Raw genomic sequence first — 24,763 nt, 5'->3', positions numbered from 1 at the left:
CTGATCAGGAGGACCCTCCGGGTTGTCCAGCCAAGCGGCCTCGTGCGACCCTTTTTCGTCCTTGACCGAATCCACCTGTTGCATTTCCGTAACTTTGCGTCTGGGCGAGCAACGCGCTTTCCTGAAGAACCGCTTGCCAGATCCGTTTCTGGTATTGCTTCCTGAGCCGTCCATCCAACAGCTAAGGCGCATCGTGGCCGCACATCACGTCGATTCGGCTGGGCTCAGCCACGTAGGCCAGCCCGCCGGCTCCGGCTCCGGCTCCGGCTCCGGCTTTAGTATTTTCGCAGGCTGGGCAAGGCGCTACGGGACAACTTTTTCCATCATGCAAACAACGACCTGGAACCGGTATTTCAAGGTATCGCGGTATTCAGACACGATATATACTTGTAAATTGATAAAAATGCCTGATAAAATTCCCCGTTTTTCAAAGGTGTTAACTTCTACACCTTCTTCCGTTCTAATAGTGGGCACGTAGCCCAGCCCAATGAGACTTCTAATTGATGATTTTTTTGCAGATACATCAAAGCATGACAAACACGATCCCGAGGGATAAATGACTGTCACTGATGCCAATGTGACTAAAGACTTTTAGCAACAGTTTTAAGTTTTTTTTTGCCATCCGGCCGTAGAATAAATTTCCTCGTTAACAAAAGAAACTAAGTAGAACATGCAAACATGAAATACATTTATAACAAAATTTTATGTTCGATTGCAAACTCCTTCCGTCCTGCTAATATAAAACCAAACATTGTGATACGGACACCCTTTCTTTTTTTTTCCTTTTTTTTTTTTTTGGTGTAGACAACATCATATAAGAATGTGAGGATGGATGTTCCTTTCCAATGATCACGTTATATTGCTCACAATGTCTAAAACGTACCACCACAAATGGATGAATTTTTTTTTTCTTTTAAGGTCAGTTTTTAAGAGAGATTACTACCTTCAGTTCGCCACCTTTATGTTTACAGGGTTTAAAACCTATTACGATCCAAAGAAGGAGCATACTGAACCGTGACAATGACCACTTTAAGATTTGCATACAATTTGCTTTAGGAGGTAGACGACCTTACCACTCAATGTACTACAACGATAAACTTAAGCTGGCAGGAGTAAAAGCAAACATGATAGGTCATGTCACAAATTCATTAACATGATCAAAGCTTTTACACAAGGTTTACCTCTTAGGAAGCAACCTCAACAAGGACTCAGCTTTGCGAAGATTCTTTATGTATATATATTATATATGTATATAGTTTTTTGGGCCTTTATTGCACCCCCTTCTTAAGAGAGGCACATGGGTTGTTTTCATAGTAAATTGCAACATTAACAAGTTTGAAAACCGGGTAATTAGCATCTTATTGGTCCGACAACCTGGCCCAAAATGTGCATCATCCTGAGAGCTCGTGACAAAGATCACGTTGGAATCGGACGGTGGGGATTTAAGGGATTAGTTTATAAAGCCACTACTTTTCACGAAACATAGAGTCCCGCCACCACCACCCACATCTCTCCATTATCAATCTCCAACTTGGATGGTCCACACTGCATGCTTATCCAGTAACCTTCCTAATCTCTCTTTATTAATTCCGCTAATCAAAATCACGCCAACGAGTATAAGCGCAGCATGGGCAGTTTTGTCCCATAAAAGTCAAAGGGCAAAATTGTCCACCGCCCATATGGCGACCCTTAGGTCTCCATGACGTCATGTTGCTTACATCACACTCGAGCATCTGTCTTCCTCTGCCTTGCCTTCCTCTCTCTATGAATGGCGAGAGAGAGGGATGCAGCGGAATACCAGCTCTGAATAAATTTGTTGAGCTGTCAGCAGAGTGATGGAGTTCTGAGTTTTAATGGGCAGTCGGTTTTTGGACAGAAGAAGTAAACGGAAGGGACTGTGACTTGTCTGTGATATAGACGGCAACGCTACCGAACTGCAATTAGGTATGTTCTTTTGCTTGTGATGAAAAAGGTTCGCGTTTGGAGAAGAAACAAGAGTGATCAGTTCGTTCCAGGAACCTGCTGATCTCATGCTCGGAAGCTTTCTTCGAAGATCAATCTTTTGTCGATTCAATATGGTTTTGTTTTGTTTCAGAGAGCAATAATTGAAGGGAGAGAGGATGACGATGATGTCAAGAGAGGACGAAGAGTTTAGAGAACAAAGGAAGCTGATCAGGGAACTGAGCGAAGGGCACCGGTATGCACGACAGTTGCTGAGTTTGATGGCAGCACCGTCGGACGACGACGGCCGGCACGAGATGCAGAGGGTCCTCATCGAGGCCGTCGTCCACTCTTTCGAGTCGGCCATCGGCATCCTGAAGCCCGACGAGGGCGGCCGGAGGACGGCGGGAGAGCCGGTTCTTGCTGTCCAGCTCTCGGAGAGCCCTGCGAGGGAGAATGCAGAGGCTCAAGTGCGGGGAAGCTGTAAAAAGAGGTGAGGTTTTCGCTTCTTACAATGGTGATCATGGTATAGTTTAGTTTGCTTATGTACCAACTGTGCATAGAGGCAGATTAGCGATCTTTCTGGTATCTTACTGAAACTTTCTTTAGCTGATTTCATGTTATGAATGCATTAAGATGAAGTCTAAATGCCTAAAATGAAATCAAGGTTTCTTCCGTATGCAACTCAAGGCATATAGCTAACTATTTGTAAAGATAATTAGTGGGCATTGTGGTTTTACTATAGAGAGTTAAACCTAATCGCATCACCTTTTTCAGGGTTCTAAATTCGCATTCCTTGATGAACTAGTCCTAGTGGGGCTATAATCCTTTATTTGTTTTCAACAAATGTTTTGTGAGGTTGAAAAAGCGGTGGATTTTAGCATTTTATTTTGGTACATTGAATCATAACTCCATATAGTGGAAAGTACTCGGTTTATACAAAATTAATTATCACATTGGTGATAAATTTATGAATTATACATCGTTAATTCAATAAAGCAGTTGTATTTAGGTCATGCCCACTTTCAAGAGCTGGGACATGTTAGTTTTTCTTTATCTTGATATATTTTTTAACCTAAACAAACCGTTTGCAAACAGATCGATCAGGTCTGATGTGGTTTTTAGATTCACAAAAGCAATTGAACTCGCCACCTTATGCACTGCAATTAATCTAGATAACGCGCGCCTGCAGGCACATGTTTCAGTCCAATTCATCTCAGTTTGACACATTTAATTAAAAAAACAATTGAAGAGTACTTTTTACTTACTCCGAACATTATGCATGCATTCATTCTCAATCATTTATGATAGATCAACCTTATCTTTTTGTGAAACAGTGTTTCAGAAAATGTTTTTCTTTTTAAGTTCTAAAAATCCATCTAAACATAAGATGCTTTTATAAATAAAAAATTTCTATCAAAGGCGGGCGATCAGCCTCTGGTCAGGTAGGGCGGGGGAAGGGCGATCCTGATCAGTGGAAATTGCTTCACTCTCCAAAACAATGATGGAAACTCAAAGTGGGCACAACCTTACGTCGTTTTGGGTTAACAAAAACCGAAGAAGCTAGGATATAAATTGTTGGAAGACAACATTTTCCTTGCATTTGCATACCAAATTTTCACTATATATATGTTCCATAGGCATTAGATTGGTGCAAGAACGACGAACGCCATGAGGAATTGTTCGTCTTAAACGCATGTACATGCTTGAACATATGGAGTAAAAGTTTATTCGGAGTTAATTTAGTTCTGGAAATAATTTATTTTCTCAATCAGGCGAGGTGAAGTTTTTTCTCACAATTCGCCTAAGCCCCGGAATCGGGAAGCTTCAAGAAGAAATATTTCAAGGGAAAAGATTTAAACAAGAGAGAGTCTCCTTCATTGAATGATACACAAAGACCCTTTTTTTCAACTATTTTGCCATGAAAATCTTCTGGTTTCCAGGAAAAATGGTGATTGTTCTTGAGTAAACGAACGTTAGAAGCCACATTTTCCCTACTTGGAGTCCATTATAAGACACTTATGTTTTCTCTGTAGCTCCACATTCTTGGCAGAGCAGCAGCAGCATATTTGTCTTTCTTGGCAAAGCTTCAATATATTTTCTCAGAGAATACTTTTCTCCCGTCCAAACTCTTCCTCCTCTCTCACAATGAAATAAATGAAAGCTAAAGAAAAATGGGTTCTAGCTTAACCAAGGAGATGCCCTGGAAATCTAAAACGGACGCGGCTCATGTAGAAGATCATGCTGCTCTCATTTGCCATGGACGTTAGTAGCAGAAGTCTTTTAGCGGCTTTGCTCTTTCTGTCTTTCACTTAAACCTTGTCTTCCCTTTCCTCACGAATTCTGCATGGCAGGAAACCGTCACAAATTCCAGCAACTACGACAACGATCTCCGCAGTCCATGAGGAGGATGGATATGCGTGGCGAAAGTACGGACAAAAGGATATTCTGGGGTCTAAATTTCCAAGGTTTTCTCATTCCCCTCATCTTGATCTATAAAGCATGTTTAAGGTCAAATCTAGAGTTAAAACGTAGAAGCTTTGCGCTTCCAACTCAAGAAAATTAAGGAATCTCAGATCATCAGAGAGTGTGCCTGTCTATATATATATATATATATATATATATATATATATATATATATAAAATTTATTTTATGTGTGTCTGTATGTGTGTTATAAGCAATTACTTGTTTGGTGAGCTAACTTTGATTACTTGAGTGATCCAAAGTAATGACAAAATCGACCTACGTTTTTCACAAAATTTTCTTCAACAGCCTCACAAGTAATTGGTGATGATTTGACAATAGTATGCATTCAACAAACGGCCGTTGCGTCTGTCCTTAAACTATATCTTCTCCTCCATGCAAAGCCTAAGAGACGAAATGATTGCTCAGGGCTCGTCTACTTCTGTTTCCTTTTGGATTGAGTTCCTCAAATCGATTCGACCACCCAAGAATAATTAATTTCAATTTTGTATGTGTGTGTGTGTGTGTGAGAGAGAGAGAGACGTGTTTTATTTGATAGTTATTATTTTGGACCCTTAAAGTGCTTAAATCTATGTTCTGAAACCTTAGTGAGACTGCGTTGTCAGATCTTATATGTACATTGAATTTGTGCTGTTTGCTGGGAATAATGTCGTTGTTTCATGCCCGTTGTTTAATAATTGGCACACGACCAGCTGATGTTTGAGATGCGAAGCCATACATTACGTTTTATAAACTTGCTCTTTACTAAAAACAGTATGTAGAGGCATCTATGATGAAGAATATATATATTTTTATTTAGTGGGTGTAGGTGTACCTAGAACATCTATCGTGTGCACACACACGTAGAGAAGTTTGGCCTTTTGTGAAATAACAAAAGTTCTCATGTAACAGTCTCTTTTCTGTGATATATACCTTAACTTAAGCAGCTGCATTTAAAATATTCGAACATGAGAGCATTTATGTGGTGAGAATTATTAACCAATACACTGGACATGTACTATTTGTCCTGAAACTAATCTCTCTCTGATCCGGTGACTGTATAAAGTGAAAGTCCGCATGATCTCTCTCTCTCTCTCTCTCTTTCTAAATACCTCTCATGTGTCGACCTGACCTGAAATTTTGACTGATCAGGAGCTACTTCCGTTGCACCCACAAGTTCGACCAAGGCTGCCCAGCAATCAAGCAGGTGCAAAGGCTAGACCACAACCCTTCGCTCCTGCAGATCACCTACATGAGCAGCCACACTTGCAAGCCCACGCGCTGCAGTCCGGACCTTGCAGCAGCAGCAGCAGCAGCAGACCCAGCCGATAGGCAAGAATTTTTTCTAAACTTTGAAACCAACTCCATGCCCTCCTCCTGCTTCCCTCCCCACTCCTCCTTTCCCATCTTCAAGCAAGAAGACAATGAAGACCTGCCGAACGAGCCTGCACACGGCCACCGGCCGGCCGCTCACTACTCTTCGCTGCATCTCGGTGCCGACGGGCCCTTTGATCTCTTGAAACAGCTGAGACTGGGCTCCTACGGTGGTGAAGTAGGTGCGGGGGACTTCAGTTTCCCGGGGTTTGACATGGGCTTGGCGAGGCTTGTGGAATTTGATGATATCGATTAAGTGAGATCATGGCCCTGTTCAGTACTATGCAGCAAGATATGTATTAATCTCATCCAACACAATCTGAGAGTTTCCTGGAGTTACTGAACTGCTCTGCTAGCAGTGGAAATGATGAGCAAATTCTTGGTTTTGAGTGGAACCCAATTACCATAAGTGCTTTTGGGGGCACCCCAGAAACTGCTTGTGAAGAGAATCTGTGTGTACCATTAGCAGCAATTAAAGCCTGTTCTTTTCAACTTTAAGTTTTAGTTCTCCTGCTAAATGATAAGTTTGTGAGGAATAAGGCGTTTACTTCGTTCACTGTACCGGAGTTATTTCTACAAAGCCTTGTTCTGGTTAGTCTTTAGTAAGGGTGCTCCTCTCTCTTGCAGAAGAAGCTTGACGCGATGCAAAGTGTTGGAGCTAATTACTTAACATTGTTTCCTCCCCTATTGTGTATAGTTTCTGTCTTTTTCGCTCTTCAACAGGGTGATCGATCATATTTCTGTGAAAGAGGTGGGTGATCAGGCCTCGTTATCATGTTATGACACTGTGAACAACCTGCAATACTTAAACAAGGTAGTCATTCGGTATCATTTGAAGCATCAGCTATGGCAGTTCAACCGCCCGTTATTTGGCAGTTAACTACCAGCAAAAGTCAGCGTCTTTTGAAGGAAATGGAGAACTTGAAACTTTAATCGTAATCAAAATATGACCCCTCAAAATGGAACACACACACACATGTATATATATATATATATATATATATATATATATATATATATATATATATATATATATATATATATATATATATATATATATATATATATATATATATATGTGCATGCAAGCAGCCATACCACGCAATCTGGAATGCAATGTCATCTGTTCAAATTATTTTGGTGATATACGATATAATCTTTATCTTAAATATTTTGGTTACACCTCTCAAAATGAAGAAGAGCCTAGGGTATTGAAGCTGTATTCGTTTGTATTACTTGATCAAGTTTTAAAGGGCGGAGAACCAGAGACAGGTGGGATTTCTATAGGGCGCATATCTTGTGAAATCTAAACCTTAAATTTATATGTTGGATTTACGTGGATCTAAGTCTAGTTATTGAGGCAGCTCCACTAGACCTGGGTCACTATTCTAAGATCAATTGAAAATTTATTAATTATAAATTATTTTGACTCCACTCTTATTAAATAGCATATATTTTAATAAAATTATATTGAAAAACGACTTTTAATTTTTCCTTTTTTTAAGTGTTACAGGGCACCTTCCATCAAGTGGTTTACATATTTCATCATCGTAGGAAGAAGAATGCTATGACAAACAACATACATTGTTTAATAAAATTGTAATATATTTTTTAGTTTTAAAATGCCATCATATACGGATCCAAATGCCCCACATACGGCACTTTGCGACTTAAAACAGAAACGGGTTATTTCAACGCTGATTTGATCCATTTGTAACCGCCCTTTAAGCGGCTGGAATATTTAGTTAATGAAAAATATTTACAACTAATTATTGAGAACGAGGAATTTATAAATAAAGCTCAACTTTTGATGTGCTTACAAATAACTCCCCAGGATTTTGGAAATCACAAGCAACGGCATGGGATAAAATAATTTACAAATAGCGACCTATAAGTTTATAAAGAAACGTTCGATCTTCGTGGCCTCTGTTCCGCGAAGCCCTCTGCGCATCGTATTCCCCCCTTCTTTGTTGCATCCACGAGCTTCACGCCGGCGCCGGACTGTGTGCGCAGGTCTCTTTCTCTTTCTCTCTCTCTCTCTCTCTCTCTCGGACAAGGGTGCGCCCACCCCTCTCCTTCCTTTCTCTCGAACGAAGGCTGCCGCTCTTGCCCCTCGCCCTCACTCTCTCGAACGAAGGCCGCCGGCCTGCAATGGCCGCCCGACAGCTCTCGCCACTCTCTCTCGCTCTTGCCCGAACAGGGTCTCCTTGCCACTGCATCAGATACAGCTGCAAGGAATCCCTACCCTCAACTCACCTGGCTAACTGAAAAACAACTCGTTTTGCAGTGTTTTTATCGTTTGTGTTGCTTGTAATTTGTTATTTTCAATTAATCATGATGTTTTAATCTATAGACAATTTCCTGTTATTGGAAAACCGTTAATTTCCTGTTCTGCCATTATTGACACCGAAGGACTTGATTTTTTTTGGTCACGCATTTAAAAATATTGGTTCCGTTAAAGCAAAACGTGCACCTTTTGTAAAGTCTCCTCTGATACTTTTAAAGCTATTCTAATTATGTTTTGCCATCGTTTTTTCTCCTTAACTGATTATTTTGTTTATTGGATATGTCCTTCTGTATTTGAAGAGTTGAATCCATTACACATGTTATTGAAGAAGGTATCAATGTGTATCTGACTGGTTCTGGCTTTCTTGATTGCACAATCTAAAGGTTCTTCTTTTGTTGCTGAAGCTCGTTTTACATTAAACTGCATTTCTTTTTGTCTTTCTAATTTCCTGCCTTACGATTAACTGAATATGTATTTCTGCTCCTGAACCGGAATTCTTTGATCTGAACATCTAAGTTTTGGGTGAGTTTTCAAAAATATGCTGTCCTTATTGGTTTAAGACCCTTAGCTGCTCAAAATTTTCAAAAAAACAATTTAAGGTTTTTTGAATTGAGCTTCTTGGATTTTATAAAGCTGCACGTACAGTAGACAGGTTGTCCTACCATAATTTTGTTGGAATTTGTTCCAATTTAGAATACTCTAGGATATGTTTTTTGGAATGCTTGGTGCACCTTGTTATTCTCAAAGTATCTACAGAAAAGCTCGCTCTAGTAATTGTTTCAATTTCAGGCGCTCTGTTTGAAAAGCATTTTGATGGCATTGCTTTTATTGTAGGGTATCTGTTTGTGAGTAATTTCTGGAGTCAAATTCTAGCTACATCTATCTTCCACATATATCAGCTTTTTCTTCAGAAAACCAAGTCAAGATTCATGTTGGCAGATATAATTTTCTTAATTTTGATCTTTGCACGGCTTTATTCAGATACATAAAAAGAAACTCTTGTTATGGCAGTTCTGAGACATGGAATGTCAAGTGAGCTTGTCATTTTGGAGTCATTTTGTCTAACTTGAAGATTGAAAATTTTTTGTATTTAGAAGGTATTGTTAGCAAACTGCGATTTGGGGATGAATCTCCTAGATATTGGTACGAGAAACTCCTAGCACTTCATTGCCTTTAACAAGCTTAGTAAAAAATAGTGGCTGAATATGATCCAGTCCAAACAATTAATCTGTTTTGGCACTGAGTCCAGCCTGATGCCCATTAAGAGTCATGTTGGACAGTCCAAGTTCAAAGCCGACCTCATGAGTCACTACTCATCTGAATCAACAAATGAAGCTCCTTAGGTTTCTCTTTTCCTTCCTCCCTCCTGCATTTTGTGTCGTTTGTCCTAGGAAAAAGAAGGAGAAGAAGGCAGAAGTCTAGGTTCTCTCTCTCTCTCTCTCTCTCTCTCTTTCTGCTACTTCCTCTAGTCGTAAGACAGTAAACACATGGTGATCATCATATGATTTCACCCTTTTCTATGCCTTTTCCTTTTTGTTGTCTTTTGTGATTTCTTTTCATTTTATATGGCTGCTATTAGGAAAGAGTAACCAGCCCTGCCAATTGTTTCTACATGTATTGTGCGTCTTATAGAGTGGTGTGAACTGTCTTAGGCATTAAATTTTAACTTGCTGAAACAAACTTGCTGCAGGAAACTGCTCGCATTTAGCAATAAATAGCTTCCGAGGCAATGGTAATCCATGACAGAAAGAACTTTCTTACTTTTTAACCAGATGAACATGTACCACATTCTAACTTTCTATGTCAAGGAATTGAACCAACCTGAATTCATATTTATGTGCTTACTCAATGAAAATATCTAATACGATCTCACTCTACTAATTGCTCCTTCCCTAGTCCTTTTTGTTACCTGTCTTCTCTATAATTGCTTCTTTCTTAGACTTTTCTGTTATTTGTCTCCACGTGGTTGCTTTCCCAATTGTGTAAATTGGTCTTTGATCAAGATATGTTTGTCAATTTTCTGCAGTATAGGCATCTGTAAGAGAAGAGGAGATGAGTAGGCACCGCAGCAAGCCTAATATACTCGTTACAGGTACTCCTGGCACTGGCAAAACCACAACTTGTTCTTTGCTCTCTGAAGCAACCAACTTTCGCCATATTAATGTTGGTGAAGTGGCAAAGGAAAAGAACTTGTATGATGGATGGGATGAGAAGCTTGAATGTCATGTCATTGATGAAGATGCGGTAATTTGGTTCTTCATCTCTTTAATTTAATTACAATCATGGATATCACTTGTTATTTATAATTGGTCAAATAATGTTCAATTTCACAATATGAGAAATTGATAGCATAACCCCCATAGCTTTCAACAGCCCCTTCGAACATGTGGAGTGCATACATGTTTACAAGCATTTGGTGATTTTCAGTTGTTGTGCTCGTCTGATATTTATGTGGGCTTCTTTCACCTAAATTGAATCACTTCCATAAGTTTGTGACATGCAAACTTCTACAAACAACTTGTCTCAGCATCTTAAACAAGGGCTACTTGGGGAAAAGGATAAGGCACATTCCAGTTCCTTGGTTTTCTATTGTGGTCCTAGATGTGTCTCTATCTTCTTCCTATGGTTTTTCTTCAAGTTATTTTGATCATTCTTTAATTAACATGCATATCTTTTACTTTGTAACCTGAAAGGAGCACATTTGTTGAAAATAGAATCTAATGAATCATATATTGTTGTCAATATTCCCCTTAACAGAGCAAAGAGCTATTACTAAGAAGATGCTATTGAAAAGGAAAAAGATAGCTGCAGGCTTCTGTGACTTTGCCCACTAGACATGTACCACAGGCTTGAATGTTACCTGGGCTTATGGTGGCTGCTTTATAAAGTTGATTCTGATTTGGTTATTTAGAGTTTTCAATTGAGCTTACTTATCCTTTGGGTTTAACTAAAAGCTTAGATGGGAAATTAGCATGTGTATCCATTTTGTTCCTTTTGGTCTGTCCTGATCTTTGGTAAGCTAGAAAGGCTGAGTTTACTGTCAATGGGGTCGTCAGTTGATCACTTGTGAGGTTTGCTCCTTGATTACATCTTGTGACCCGTTCTCATCTAATTGTACTGCTTTTATGGCAGTTGTGTGACGAGATTGAAAACCTGATGGAAGAAGGTGGAAACATTGTTGACTACCATGGCTGTGATTTCTTCCCTGAGCGCTGGTTCGACTGCGTGGTGGTTCTGCAAACAGATAATACTGCACTTTATGATCGTCTTGAGAAAAGGTCAGTGTTCCTGCCGCAGGTCCTTCCCCTTTCATTCTTATTGTTTAGTTAATTCCATCTGTTGGTTGTGAACAATGTCCTACCAGAGGTTATACTGGAGCAAAGCTTGCAAACAACATAGAATGTGAAATATTTCAAGTGCTTTTGGAGGAGGCTCATGAGAACTATTCAGAAGATATTATAATGGCCCTAAGGAGTGATTGCGTAGATGATGTTACTAATAATGTGAACACCCTAGTGGAATGGATCAGGAATTGGACGCAGAAGTCAATGCAGTAACATAGTTTGTAGTGCAAAATGTTCTCGGGTATGTTGGGATGTCTGGCTGACAAAATGCCTAGTTTGTTTTTTAATCCTTTAAAGTTGATATCAGGTTTCCAAATTTATGCTCATGTTGTTAATGAGTTTTGTAAGGCAGTTTTACTCGAGCTATGTATTTTGTGGAAGTTCAATATGCACATGCCAAACATCTATTATTGTTAGTGGTAAATTGTCTACATGGCACTTGTGCTCACGATTTTCAATGCTGGGTGTAGCCGTCCAGTTCCATTGTTGCTGTTGCTTGCAACTCAGTCTTGAGCCCTGCAGGTCTGAGATTGGCCATGAGGCTAGGAAACACTGTTAGAGATGGCCGAGGGGCAATTTTGAGTCACCAAACCCGAGTCTGGTGTAGGCACTGCATGTAACTGGACTTGGATCTAACTTCGCTGCAATGGGATGTTGGAAGGTCTGGTGTGGACATTGGACCACACTAGCCACAGTAGCTCTGCTACTGGATACAACCGAAACCCCAGAATTGCAACCTGCCGGTTTCGACACAAATCTTGCAACTCATTAACCAGACCTTATAAATTCACTGAAGTTTGCGGAAAGAACTCCTCTGGATACAAAAAGTTTATGGACCAAGCCCACCCATGAACGTTCTCCCTTCACATTTCTCTATCTTCATCCCTTCTGTCTCCTCCACTCGATACTCGCTTGGCCTTTCATACTTCTCTCTCGTCTTTAGGCCATTACACCAACAAAGCAAACACATATAGACAAACAAAAGAGACACAAAGAAATGAATCACAAAGCTCTGGGCTTCAATACAATAGTAGAGTGCTTCAATATATGCAAGCTGAACTGCCCCCCCTTCTCAGTCACGTCCACCTTGCTCTGTCCTGGTGGTGGCAGCATCTCAAAGTTCTGGACCAGCCTCCCAATTGTGATCCCTAGTATGGGCAATGCCAGGATGATCCCCGGGCAGCTCCGCCGGCCGACTCCGAAAGGCAGGTACCGGAAGTCGTTCCCATTTGCTTCGACCTTTGATTCCTCTTCCAAGAACCTTTCAGGTCGGAACTCCTCAGGCCTCTTCCACTGATCCGGATTGTTTGCGAGGAACCACGCATTGACCAGGATCTTGCTCTCAGCAGGGATGTCGTAGCCGGCGAGTTTGGCGTCGTGTAAGTTCATGTGAGGGACGAGCAAGGGGATCGCCATGCGCAGCCGGAGGGTTTCCTTTATAACTGCCTGGAGGTATGGCAGCTTCGCCACATCGGGTTCGGTAATCTGGACCCCAGCTCCCAGTACTGAATCCAGTTCGGATCGGAGCTTCTTTTGGATATCCGGATGGTTCACCAACTCTGCAATCCCCCACTCGATTGACCACAAGGTTGTCTCGATTGCTGTAAGTTACACCAGAAAGCATAACATCAGCTATTATATTTGTAGAAGTTTAGTTCTTTTTTCTTTCTTTGTATTCATATTATTGGCGTATTAACATAGGGTATTCAATGTCTTGGATGAATCCACCAAGTTACACCTTAAAAAACTGCAGTTCTCTTCATACACCCCCATGATTTTTCTCTTCTTTGATAGTAATCATCACAACAATGAATTGAACAAGAAAGAATAGAGCCTTAATAAATGTGAAAAATACCTGCAACGTTGATGTTCTCCACAATGTACAAAACATTGTCTTCATTGATCTCGCCCTTCTTCTCAGCTTCAAGAATGTGATCTACAGCGCATCTTAGTTCGCCTGAAGTAGAGGTCGTCGTGCTAGCCAGCCTCCTAAATAGCGCCCAAAAATTTTCCATAATTCAGATCTTTCAATAGTGTAAGAACAAATTGCATAATCTTTAAATAACATGATCCTTAAATTACTTATTTTTTCCAAATTTGAAGGACTACCCATCAATGGGACAGACAGAGGGAGCAGGTAAACTAGTGACAATGAATTCGCTTCTATAAAGAGAGGCGTTTCAGACTTCTAATCAAAACTCCTCTAAGCAATCTCTGTGTGTGTGTGTGTGTGTGAGAGAGAGAGAGAGAGAGAGAGAAAGAATCTTACTTCCTCTCTTCTACGAAGAAATCCTTGAAGAGCTTCAGCCTCATCTCCTTGACCTCCTTGCACATCCTCAGGTAACCTCTGAGGAATGGCCTCATTATGGGAATGAAGTCGCCGTAGTTGTACTCGAAGCTCTGGGCCAGCCTGCTCCGCTCCCCGTTGAGCGCCTTGAGCCTGAGGAACAACGGGTCGTCCTCCCCCTCGAACCTCCTGTCGAACATGATCCTATACATGTTGTTGTACATCATCAGCTGCAGCCGGCGGCGGAGCACCACCCCTTCGGTGGCTGCCTTCGGGTTGTTCCTCACGTCCTCCACGACCCGTGCCGCCTCATCCTCCCACCCGCGCCGGTACTGCTGCACCACCTTGTTCGTGAAGAACGGGACGGTCATGATCCGCCTCATCTTGCGCCAGTGCTCCCCGTACACCGTGAACACCATGTCCTGCCCCTTCCCGGTGAAGATGTCGAACACGACGTTCCGGGTCCGGGAGCCGAACTCGACGCCCTGCGTGTGCAGCACCTCCTTGGCCAGCTCCGGGGACGAGACGACCACCAGGTTGCGCTGGCCCATTCGGAGGAGGAAAATCTCGCCGAACCGGCGTGCGAGCTGGGTCAAGTTCCGGTGGTTTAGGTCATCGCCCACTTGAAGCCAATTGCCGAAAACGGGCACCGGAAGCGGCCCGGGCGGCAGCCGGAGCCGCTTTCCCCGGAGCTTCGACACTACTGTGGCTAGGACCGCCGCTGCGAAAAGACCCAGTAAGGTCTTTTCTACTAATACTAAGTCCATGGTTCCACTGACCTCACTTTCTCGGCGAAGTTGCCACTCTCGATGCCTCTGCACTCAAGCTGGCGGAGTCACCGAGAGTTGGGAGGAGGAAGAGGAGGTGGGGGATGTCTTATAGAGCAGGGGATGTTAACGGCGTTACATGGTGACGGTAACGTTAACGGTGACGGCTGCGGGTAGTTGGGGCGTGCCCGGTTCTATCTAATTGGAATTGGGGTCAGCGGATAGTGATGTTTGTAGCTGGGGGACTGCGTATGCGTTATCACCCAAGTATGGTGATACCCTCATGTGGACCGCACACGTCGCCAACGAACCTGCTCGAACCCGAGGTCAGCAACGTCTAACAACTCCGCAACCACATTTCATATGATGTTTTGCTTTCTGGGTCGGTTGAAAGGTTTTTCAAATTATATTTTTCTTATATATATATATATATATATATATATATATAGAGAGAGAGAGAGAGAGAGAGAAATTGGTAGAAATTAGATGCTCAAGTCAGGCTGTTTATTTTTTTGCTAAAATATTATTTTAAATAAAAGTACAAACATTTTAATATTTTTATAGAACTATTTTGATATAATGCATGCTTTGATTCAACTTTATGAATCATTTTATTATTAAATCTTGATTCTATTGGAGGCCAAACAAATGATAATGTTAATATATCAATAATAGAAAAAAAAAACATTTTAAACATCAAAATTAAAGCGTCTAGTTTTTATCTCTAACCTATCATTCTGGTTTATATATAAAATACCACAAAATTCAAGAATACCCAATGAGTATTTAGTACTCAGGCTTACTTGGTCATCAACTTGTAGTTGAAATTGTGGTGGTGGGCCTAGAAATTTGTGATTGAGAAATATTAATGAAAGAAATTGTAGATTTGGGGGATGAAATGTGGAACAAACTAAAATACGTAAGTGAATTAACAAGTAAATAAAACAGATTATGTGGGTCTGTGTGGGCAACTGCCCACACCTAGATCCGCCACCTGAGTTGGGATTGGATATGTGCAAAAAGAAGCAACCATGGACTATGGGCTTGAACCACTTTCTTGGTAATCAAAGCGCAGTTTCTCAAGCTTTATCATTGTTGGCTTTTGTATCAAAATCTAACCTCTTATACCAAAGTAGTTAGGGCTAGCAGGATTTTAATTTGTAACAAAAAAGTTAAATGTCACAATCCATTTGATAAAACCAACATATTCTACTTTAATGATGCCATGCCGTTATCGACTTAATGTTCTTAGAACATGTACTGTCAAATATTAAATTAAAATAATAAAAAGACTTTATTATTAAATCTAATTCATATCAACCCGTTGGACAACACCAAGCAAACACCAAATAGGACTCTTTTGGCAACATGGAAGATGGAACCACTTGGACATTCGAACATTTGAACTGCAAGAGAAAAACTGACACCAGCGCTTACATGTAATGCTGACGCATTCCCATGCATCAGGTGCCACGTCCCATCGTGGTAGGTTTTACTTTTGCTTCTCGTTTTCCTACTTTTTCCAACCCATCCATTTAACTTTCCGAAAATTCATCAAGCTATTAAAGTTCGGTTAATGAATGAGTTCGCCATTTGCTTAACGAGTCGAAGTCCACTCATTCAAATATTCGAGTTAAGTTTGAGCTCAACACGTAACTGCCCAATCACACTCGAGCTTTAATCGAATTTGTCGAGCCTTAACCAAGTCGAGCTCGAGATCAACACCTAACAATGAATATCAATTTTATTCAAAGAGTTTGTCGAGTTTTAATCAAGTCGAGTTCAAACTCAACACGTAATGATGAATATCAATTACATTCAAACGAGTTTGTCGAACATTAATCCAGTCGAATTCAAGCTTAACACGTCGAGTCGAGCTGAACTCACGTTCGACTGGGCTGGTGTTCACTCCCTTACCTTTTAAGGGCAACCTAACCTCTAAATAGTAAACATGAAAAGTTTGTTAAGGTTTTCGAATAATGTAAACTTTTCCTGGCCAAAGAGTAAAATATATCATAAATATAAAAGAGAAGGGAGGTAGGTAGCATGCGTTGCAAGTAGAGGGCGTGACGGAAAGCGTCAAGTGACGCCGTTTGTCACCGAAGGAAAGAGTTCGTGGTAGGAACGCCTCTGCTCACGAAGCGACGTGTATCCGAGCAGGGCCCATAAGAAATTGGAAAATTTTTCTCTCTCTAAAATGGCGGATGTGGAAAGATAAGTTTCCGGGTTGGAATTTGATGATTTTATGTTACTTTTTCTTTATAATATAAGATGTATACATTTTTCTTTGTAAATACTCCTTTTCTTTTTAACGAGAATCGTATAAAAGGATGTTATCTGATCACTAAAAATAAAAAATTTATCACTAAAAAAACCATCACCTAAGTGTTACCGGTTCTTTTTATGATGCAGTTGTAGTCCATTGTATTTTTAATAAATTTATGGTATTTTTAAGTATTATTTTTTATCCATCCAGCAACATTTGATAGAATAGGCCCACACACACACAATCAATAAAAAGAGATTTGTTGGTACTTCAAATATGAACAGGATTCTATGGTTCCAAGTGCTCATAACGATGCCACAAAAATCCAACTATTAAAAAAAATGTCCTTGTCATTGGTAGAAGTTTCCTACCTTATAAAATTAGGTAACAGATTTTGCCATCTCGGAAAGTCAGGAAAATGTCATCCAACTAACCATTCCGATCACCCTCTCCATTTGTAAAAAATATCGATGCTTTTATATATATATATATATATATATATATATATAAGAGAGAGGAAAATAAATCGTTAGATTTCTTCATCAAGATTACACAGAAAAATCCCCCGATTTTCTCTCAAATACCTGCCTTTTCATGGTGTCAATAATAAGTGGAGGCAGCCAATGTAGGAGAAAGCAAGGGCTTCCCTCAAATTTATATATATGTTTTCCTTTCTTTTTCTAGTGGGTGGGAGGAAATTTCAATTGTTTGCATGCTCTTCTTAAATGAGCAGGTCCGCATGAGCCTTGGTCTCCTCTTAAAAAAAAGAATTACATGTAAATTTTAAAAAAATTTACTTGTCTTATATAAAAATTCGAAAACTGATATTTCGATTCGTCTCAAAATTTGAAAACTTTAATTTGGTTCTTTCATCAAAATTTTTAACTCCGCCCCTGCCTACCACTAGGGTTGAGCTCATGCATTCCTTCCTCCCATTGTGTAACACAATGAGTTTGGGTGCTCATGCGATTCGAACTAAGCCTACTGGCCGCCGGCCCAAGTCTGCAGCCCAGTACCCCTTCCCCATGGCACATTTGATTTCCTGTTCTTGTGTTGTGGCTCCGAACCAAAACAGCAAACGCATGCCGAGCGGAACAGGATGCTCCGGGATCGTTGGTTCCTGTGGGAACAGGATTCAGGACGAACGGGACGCAGGCAGGTGCATTCGAAGGGTCTAGTGTTTGGGACGTCCCTATTTGCGGGTTCAAAATTCAAATGCCTATGAATTTGCTGGAATCTGTTGCCAGCTTCACCCATTTTGCAAGTACATATATATTTTTTATTTCATCCTAAAGTGGTCTGATTTTAGCAGTTGGAAAACTTTCCACAGAAAGAATGATTTTTTTTTTTGTTTGAATAAGTCCGCTTACAGCCCGATTAACGTGATCAAACAATTGAACCCAATGTAAGGAGTTGGCATCCCACTTTTTCAGATTGGTAATTTTGAATAGCGAATTTACTTGAATCAAACAGCAATTTACGTGCACCAAGTGCATGGTCTGTTTGTGTCCCAACATCGCCATGTGCAGTCGGGGTTCAAGCTCAACTCTTGGCCCTTAAAAACTTAACTCCAGCTTTGTCCAACTCCCATGTATATTAATTACAAACTACAAAATTTTCAAAATCTTTAGCCCCCAGAATTTGTTGCTAGAAATATAAAGTTGAATGTCATAAAATGAAAACACTGGTTGTGTGGAGGGAACTTCCATTGAGCCCAATTCTCATTTACAGAGTTGGAAAATATGTTATATTGGTCAGCCAATAGATCATCAAATTGGGGTTAAAATTCCTCTTCAACATAGTTCTTCCGTAGAGTATAAACATGCGACACATAGCTTAAGTTGAAAGAAATCTTAGCCAAAAGGAATAATTTGGCGACCCATCTTGAGATGGAGATGAATACTTGGAAGAAAAATGAGAAAAAATTTCAGTAATTTAGCATTATTTCCACGTTGCTTGTTAGGTGTCTAAGCACATATATATAAGTCTTGAACCTACCAATTTCTCCAATGAACTTTCTTTGTCAGGAAACAGTGACAAATTTTCTGTTGGAGGAAAACTTACCAAAACTGAACCCATATTCTTTGGAAACACAGTTACAATTTTCTTTTGCAATTGGGTGACTTCATGAAACCTCTCAACATTATTCTGAAATGAACAGAACAATTAAACAATTTTCCATTTTTATGTGGTTTCCCAATACAGCCTAAAGATGCACAATTCTTTATGGATCTTTATTAAGGTACTTTATATGAGTTTTTTGGTGCTAAAGAATCGAATTGAATAATTGAAATTGATGGTGGTATTCAGTAGGAAAAGATGAATTGGCCAGTTTGAGATAAGTCCATCCCTTCTACACGCTAATCCGTCCATCCCTTCTACACCCTGATCCAATCATTCACTCTCCAGATGGAAAGACATGATGCAAAAAAAAAATTAGGGTTTCAATATCTGATGCCAACTGACCCACTATTCTGTTGACACTTAACATAGAATGAAAGAGAAAGCCACGTCCCAAACGAATTTGTAGTTGCAGAGTCACCTCAGAAACTTGAAAAAAGAAGCACGCTGAAAGAAAAAACAGAGCAATCGTATGACAACTGAAAAACCACAACTTTGAATACGATTAAGCCAAAGAAATCCATAACAAGTCATAAAACTTGACCACAGAAGAACTTGGACATAAACCCCAAGACATAAGACTATACAGACAACTATAACAATGAAGCGGCTTTGCAAATCACCGTCATTGCATTTGAATCTCAGAAAAGAAGAAGCATTCATAAATACATAAACAAGAGCTGTAATCAAATGATGTGAGTCTAATCCAGGCCCACTTATCAGAGCCAAAAGGCATCAAAGTGAGCAGACATGATGACTCAAGGTTACTCTCTGTGCACCTAACCATGCTTATTTCATTTATTCATCCACAGCATCGGCTTATTGTGCACAGAACCCAGCGAATCCAAAACACTTAAAAACCCCAGCAAAAAAAAAAAACAATTTTCTTCTCCGTTTCGCAGTCGAAACCACTACCACAAACCAAGAAAGAGAAGGAAGACAACCAAAACCCTAGTAAAAGAAAAACCCTTGAACAAGAAACCAGGAGAAGAAGAAAGGCTCATTGACGCCATGAATGAGGAAAAGATGAAACGGGGTCCCCTCCGAAGTTGCTCCTTTCCGCATTCACGGAGCCGATAAACCTTAGATAAGAACGGCCACCAACCAGAAAGAGAGGGGAAACCAAAGAGAAGGGAGATTACTAGGGTTAGAGGGACGATGAGGACTTTATAAAGAGATGTTGGCAGACCTAAATTACCATAAGGGGCACGCCCTGCTGGCATGTGCACGAAACTGTCTAGTTCGCTCCTTTAGATCCATAAATATCGGGCGAGAAATTGAATTTTTGCCTTCAGACGTTACTCTATGGTTGATTGGTTTCTGGTTTTTCATAAAGAAAACTATTAAAAAATACAGATCAATAATATATATATGGCCTATTTGGAACCATACCCATATATATTGTTATGAACTTGATCGGCTTCGTTGCACAACCAGTGCCTACACACATACAAATGGATATTCATGCTGTGAAAAGCTGAAATCTGAATGGAGAAATCGGCAGATCCCATTCATAGTCAAGATATGCCATGATTCAATCGCATTCTAAACTGGTTTTACTAAGTTTTCTTGATCCAATGAAATCCACCAAGTTCAATGAAAAAAAAAAAAAAGAAACAAATTCTTCTTTGTCACAGTCAACACGCATGGTCGTTTTAAAACTGGCTTGCCGAATCGTGGTTCGCATCCCCACTGCGACAGCCAGAGTTAAAATCACGATCATAAAAGAAGCAAACAAGCAACACGGACGATACTGCCATGGACACAGGACCAAACATCCACAGCAGCACGGGCACTGCAGCAAAGAGCACTCTGTTACCTACAGAGGCGAGCTCGGATCCTAGCTCGAGCATGGTATGTGCAGTTTTCGCCGTAGCTCCCTCTGTCACGTTGATCAGAAAGTTCGCCTCCGTCAAGAAGCCGATGCCTAAGGAGCTGCAGAAGAAGCTCGCCAGCAGGAAGATGGACGACAGCGAGTACTTCAGCAGAATAATGGAGTCTCCTTGTGAGCCAAACGGGGAGAGATGGAGCAGCTTGTGAGCATTGTAGATGTTGTTCATCATTGCTGCCAAGGCTGAATTTGTGAATATTGCTATGGTCGAAGCCAGTATGGCTGCCATTAAACTGTTCCTGAGTGACTGAACTCCCAACATGCCTTCGGAGCCATTCTGAAATTGTTCAAACCATACAAAAACTGAAAACATATTGAAACTCTTCTGTCACGTTAGATTGCAGCCTCGGTTATCGGGTTTCAACCACTCTAATATGCACCCCATACACATACGCGCATCTCTATGTATAAGCATATCTAATTGGAGTTCAATTAACGAAACAAAATTACCTTTTCAAGCAGTAAGGTAAGTTGCAAATATTGAAGACAAACTGTTTTTTAAGATTTTAAAATAGCCCTAAAACTAAAGAGACAAACTTGTTTCTCTCTTTAGTTTTCCCTCTCATCCTTTGATATTTGAAGAGTATTTAGCCTCTTGAAAAAAAGAAAAAAAAAACCTGTCTTTTATATTTGCAATTGAATATCTATCATTCTCAAAATTGCATCTGAATGTCTATCATTTAATTTCCTTGAATCGTTAGCCTAAATTATTCCCATCAAGTTTGGTAGAAGGGGGTTTGATACATGCTTGTTTTTCATATTATTATTTTAAGTGCAATGGGTGGTCTGACTCTTCTAAGGACTCATGTTTTTAATTTTGGAGTGGTCACTATCACGTCCCAGTGCGTTTTATTTCTGGACCGTAAAAGATTTCGAAGCATACTCTATGAAACCCAAGAGCGGCACAAAGAGGAAGCCGGCGGCCTCTCTTAGGGGTGGTGAAATGAACCACCCACCATTAAAAGAAAAAAAAAAAAGAGATCAAGATAAGTTAAGATTGGACAGGCGGGTGCTTTAGGATATTAGACCCCTCTAAGTATGAAGCCCTCTAGCTTTAGAAGGTTGTGATAGGGAAATTTATATGATATGGATCCCTTTCACTCAGTATCACCCTAAAAGTAGAAAATAGCCCTATGGTATGGGATTGAGAATGAAAGGTTCATATTCGGACCAGCTAGATAAATATCAGATATGTTACTGCTAAAAGGAGATCCTACCAACTGCTTACACCAAAGATATTAGACGGATGCCGTTTCTATGGCAAAAAATCACATTATTTTGCCCGACCTTCATGAAATTTATCCGTTTGTTTCGACTTGTATGCGAGAAGCAATAGTTTTAAGACATGAAAAGAAACTGCCAACAGCACAGTAACTATCTCTTTCTATCTTGCTTGTAACAAGACGATGCTATTACAGTACCTCCATTAGAGTGAGAGCCCACATTCTTCTTCGCATTGCAGTGATGCCTGTTCTGGTGCGGAGAGGCTGTGTCTTGAGAATGCACCACAAGACTACATGGTAGCCAATGATGAGGGCAACGCTTGGAGGCACCAAGATTATGTCTAGAGGCAACTTCATCAATCCCATCCTCTCTCTCTCTCTCTCTCTCTCTCTCTCTCTCTCTCTCTCTCTCTCAAGCTGTAACGATGTTTTGGCAGTGCAGAGTCACCGGTATTTATGGCTTTCAATTGGTAAATGACCAACATTCCTTCTGGTCCTAAATATTAATGCTGGCTAGTGGAATGCGTCATTCACCAAATATTCTATTCAGGAATGTTGACAGAAACCCTAAATGGTGTCACGTCCACGATATTGCAATATCCACTAACACATAGGTAGGTATTATCACACATATGCACAAAACATGTGGACTCGTATGCTTTCGGCCTCTCACACATGATATATATATATATATATACACGCACACACCCTTGCTCTTCTCATATATATGATAACGTGATGTGTTAGACCTTAAAATCGAAGGGGCCCGCGTTCTAGGTCTAGAGATCTAAAGTAATGAGATTATTCCAATAGATCATGAACCGTCAATCTTGCTAAGTTTAAGGTCTTAATTAACTGTTATATTTAGTAATTTTCAATGTAAATGTCTCCTTTATTCATGCAATATATCGACAAATATTACTTGAAAACTTTACATGCATGTAGCCCTTTTGATGAGGTCGCATGTGACGCAATTTTCTTTGTTTCTCTCATTGGGCCCTGGCTGTAACTTGGCCGTGATGGCATCTAGGTGCATTGGGTAGTGGAGTTTGACACATAATCACCAACTAACAATTCTTTAGTAATGAAATTGGTGCAACTAAAGCATGCTATAGAAGTTCCCAACACACCATGATCATGCTTTATAGACAAGTAAATCATACAATCTCGCATATCGCTTTTGAAAGCAGTCTATTATATTGTATGCATCTAATGCTACAACTTTTATTGTTAAACATTGTATAAGATGTTAATATTTTAATTCCCATGAGTGTTACTCCTCTAAACTGCAAACGTGGGTGCACCACACTTAGTTGACGGGTGTCTCGTTTTTCAACCAAGTTCTGAAACAATAATGAACCTAGAACAAGGAGATATGGAGAAGGGTTGCGGCCTTTTCGGAGAATCTCCCCCCCCCCCCCCCCCTCCACAATTTGTGATACAGGTATAGGGCGAGAAATATTAGTAAAAATTGGCTGGTTCGGGTCGCAAACTATTTTCAAACCAATTTGTTTCAATGCGCCATATGTTTCTTAATTGTTTCTCATGATACTTTTAAGAGTTTTCCTTTTAAGATACTTTATGCCTTTTCCTTTTAAGAATTCCTATTTTCAAGTATTCATATAATATTTCATTATCTTTAAGAGTTATTTTTTTAATATTTTTTACCAACCCACAGCTGGTTGGGCTGAATAACTGAATTGGCCGACTCACCAACATTGGCTTTTCAGTTGCTATTGCTGCAAGTGTTAGTCTTTAGCAATTTAATTTCATTGACTCTGTCCATTGGAAAAAAAAAACACCATAGTTAGTTTTAAAAAGTTATTAAAGACTTAAAAGTCAATTACATAAGTTTAAGAATTAAAGGTGAGTGGCTCATTCCACTCTCCTTAAGAGAGGTCATGACCCATTCATGTCCATTATTCATAGGGTTTCACATGGTTACTTGCTTCGAGAGATAGAAGACATGATATGAACAAACTTGCATTTTTATTATTTTAAATATAATATTTGGCATTAGAAGTATTTGGGATTATTTGTTTACATAGACCTCAAGATAAATCATCTCAACTTTTTTGGTTTTTTATTTTTGAGTGAGTAAGAAGAGTATTTCATCCTACCATAAGAGAGAGAACTGAAACTCCCACCCAACTCCGTGTCTCTTAAGGTACATGGCGCACGTTGTGGTCTCTCCCTCTATCCTCGTGTTTACAACATGAGAGAGTTGACGCTTCAGTGATTCGAAACAAGAACTAACTCTCTACCAGCTTTTGCCCCGATTGTTGCGCCAACCTCTTTGAACACTTTTAGTTTCTCATTTATTAACCGTAATTATGTGCGAAACATTTTTTATGTTAAGACCATTCTCTCTTAGTTTTTATCGTACGATAAATTGAATGATCTCTTAGCTAAGTGCAAATGTGATTGGTCAACACCCAAAATTTCTTGTTGAGCAAAAAGGAATAAACAAACACTAGACTAAACGTGAATCGCACTAAATTGACGTTTTAATCAATTTTTTACTTATAGCTCGCTTTTTTTTTTTTTGGAATTCCACTTTTAAGATAAAAAAGACAAGATTGGATGACACGGTCTTAAATAGGAAGTCTTAAACAGAGTATTCTTGACACCCCACTCGAGAATCTCAAACACCCTTTTAATGTTTGAAAGACATGATTTAATATTCATGATACGATTTGTAAAATTTTAATGACCCAAACTAGTTTTAGAAAAAACCAACAAAGTTAAAATAAAATAATTTCGAGCTCCAAGCACCACTTGAATACGAGTGCACGATT

General features: G+C 39.9%; 4 protein-coding genes and 1 non-coding gene across 7 annotated transcripts; 2 read left to right on the top strand and 3 right to left on the bottom strand.

Annotated features, from left to right (window-relative positions):
- Positions 1-1,796: 1,796 nt before the first annotated feature.
- On the top strand, positions 1,797-6,428 carry LOC116263122 (transcription factor WRKY19-like). 2 transcript variants are annotated; one of them, XM_031642725.2, is made up of 4 exons: positions 1,797-1,944; positions 2,096-2,434; positions 4,296-4,409; positions 5,558-6,428. In XM_031642725.2, exons 2-4 carry the CDS (start codon positions 2,121-2,123, stop codon positions 6,033-6,035), a joined length of 906 nt encoding a protein of 301 aa, XP_031498585.1. In that variant the 5' UTR covers positions 1,797-1,944; positions 2,096-2,120; the 3' UTR covers positions 6,036-6,428. The 2 variants fall into 2 exon arrangements, with proteins under 2 accessions (XP_031498585.1, XP_031498586.1); XM_031642726.2 differs by lacking the exon at positions 4,296-4,409.
- Positions 6,429-7,700: 1,272 nt separating this feature from the next.
- LOC116262248 (adenylate kinase isoenzyme 6 homolog) lies at positions 7,701-11,826 on the top strand. Of its 2 annotated transcripts, none has more exons than XM_031641422.2 (4): positions 7,701-7,792; positions 10,093-10,310; positions 11,199-11,344; positions 11,431-11,826. In XM_031641422.2, the coding sequence occupies exons 2-4, from the start codon at positions 10,119-10,121 to the stop codon at positions 11,621-11,623; spliced, it is 531 nt and encodes a 176-aa protein (XP_031497282.1). In that variant the 5' UTR covers positions 7,701-7,792; positions 10,093-10,118; the 3' UTR covers positions 11,624-11,826. The 2 variants fall into 2 exon arrangements, with proteins under 2 accessions (XP_031497282.1, XP_031497283.1); XM_031641423.2 differs by having other exon boundaries at positions 7,707-7,792; positions 10,098-10,310.
- A 342-nt stretch (positions 11,827-12,168) lies between these two features.
- LOC116262247 (trans-cinnamate 4-monooxygenase) lies at positions 12,169-14,543 on the bottom strand. Its single transcript, XM_031641421.1, has 3 exons — positions 13,680-14,543; positions 13,266-13,399; positions 12,169-13,011 (listed from the first exon to the last, which is right to left on the bottom strand). Exons 1-3 carry the CDS (start codon positions 14,462-14,464, stop codon positions 12,413-12,415), a joined length of 1,518 nt encoding a protein of 505 aa, XP_031497281.1. The 5' UTR covers positions 14,465-14,543; the 3' UTR covers positions 12,169-12,412.
- Positions 14,544-19,542: 4,999 nt separating this feature from the next.
- Positions 19,543-19,651, bottom strand: LOC116263470 (small nucleolar RNA snoR100). The gene has a single exon (XR_004174676.1). It is a non-coding gene; the product is annotated as a small nucleolar RNA snoR100 (small nucleolar RNA).
- Positions 19,652-20,180: 529 nt separating this feature from the next.
- Positions 20,181-22,402, bottom strand: LOC116263057 (uncharacterized). Its single transcript, XM_031642638.1, has 2 exons — positions 22,164-22,402; positions 20,181-21,019 (listed from the first exon to the last, which is right to left on the bottom strand). Exons 1-2 carry the CDS (start codon positions 22,329-22,331, stop codon positions 20,507-20,509), a joined length of 681 nt encoding a protein of 226 aa, XP_031498498.1. The 5' UTR covers positions 22,332-22,402; the 3' UTR covers positions 20,181-20,506.
- Positions 22,403-24,763: the final 2,361 nt, after the last annotated feature.

The sequence above is a fragment of the Nymphaea colorata genome, chromosome 10 (assembly GCF_008831285.2).
Source record: "Nymphaea colorata isolate Beijing-Zhang1983 chromosome 10, ASM883128v2, whole genome shotgun sequence".
Taxonomy (NCBI): domain Eukaryota; kingdom Viridiplantae; phylum Streptophyta; class Magnoliopsida; order Nymphaeales; family Nymphaeaceae; genus Nymphaea; species Nymphaea colorata.
Note: the sequence above shows the minus strand (reverse complement) of the source record. Positions and strands in the feature narration are given on the sequence as shown.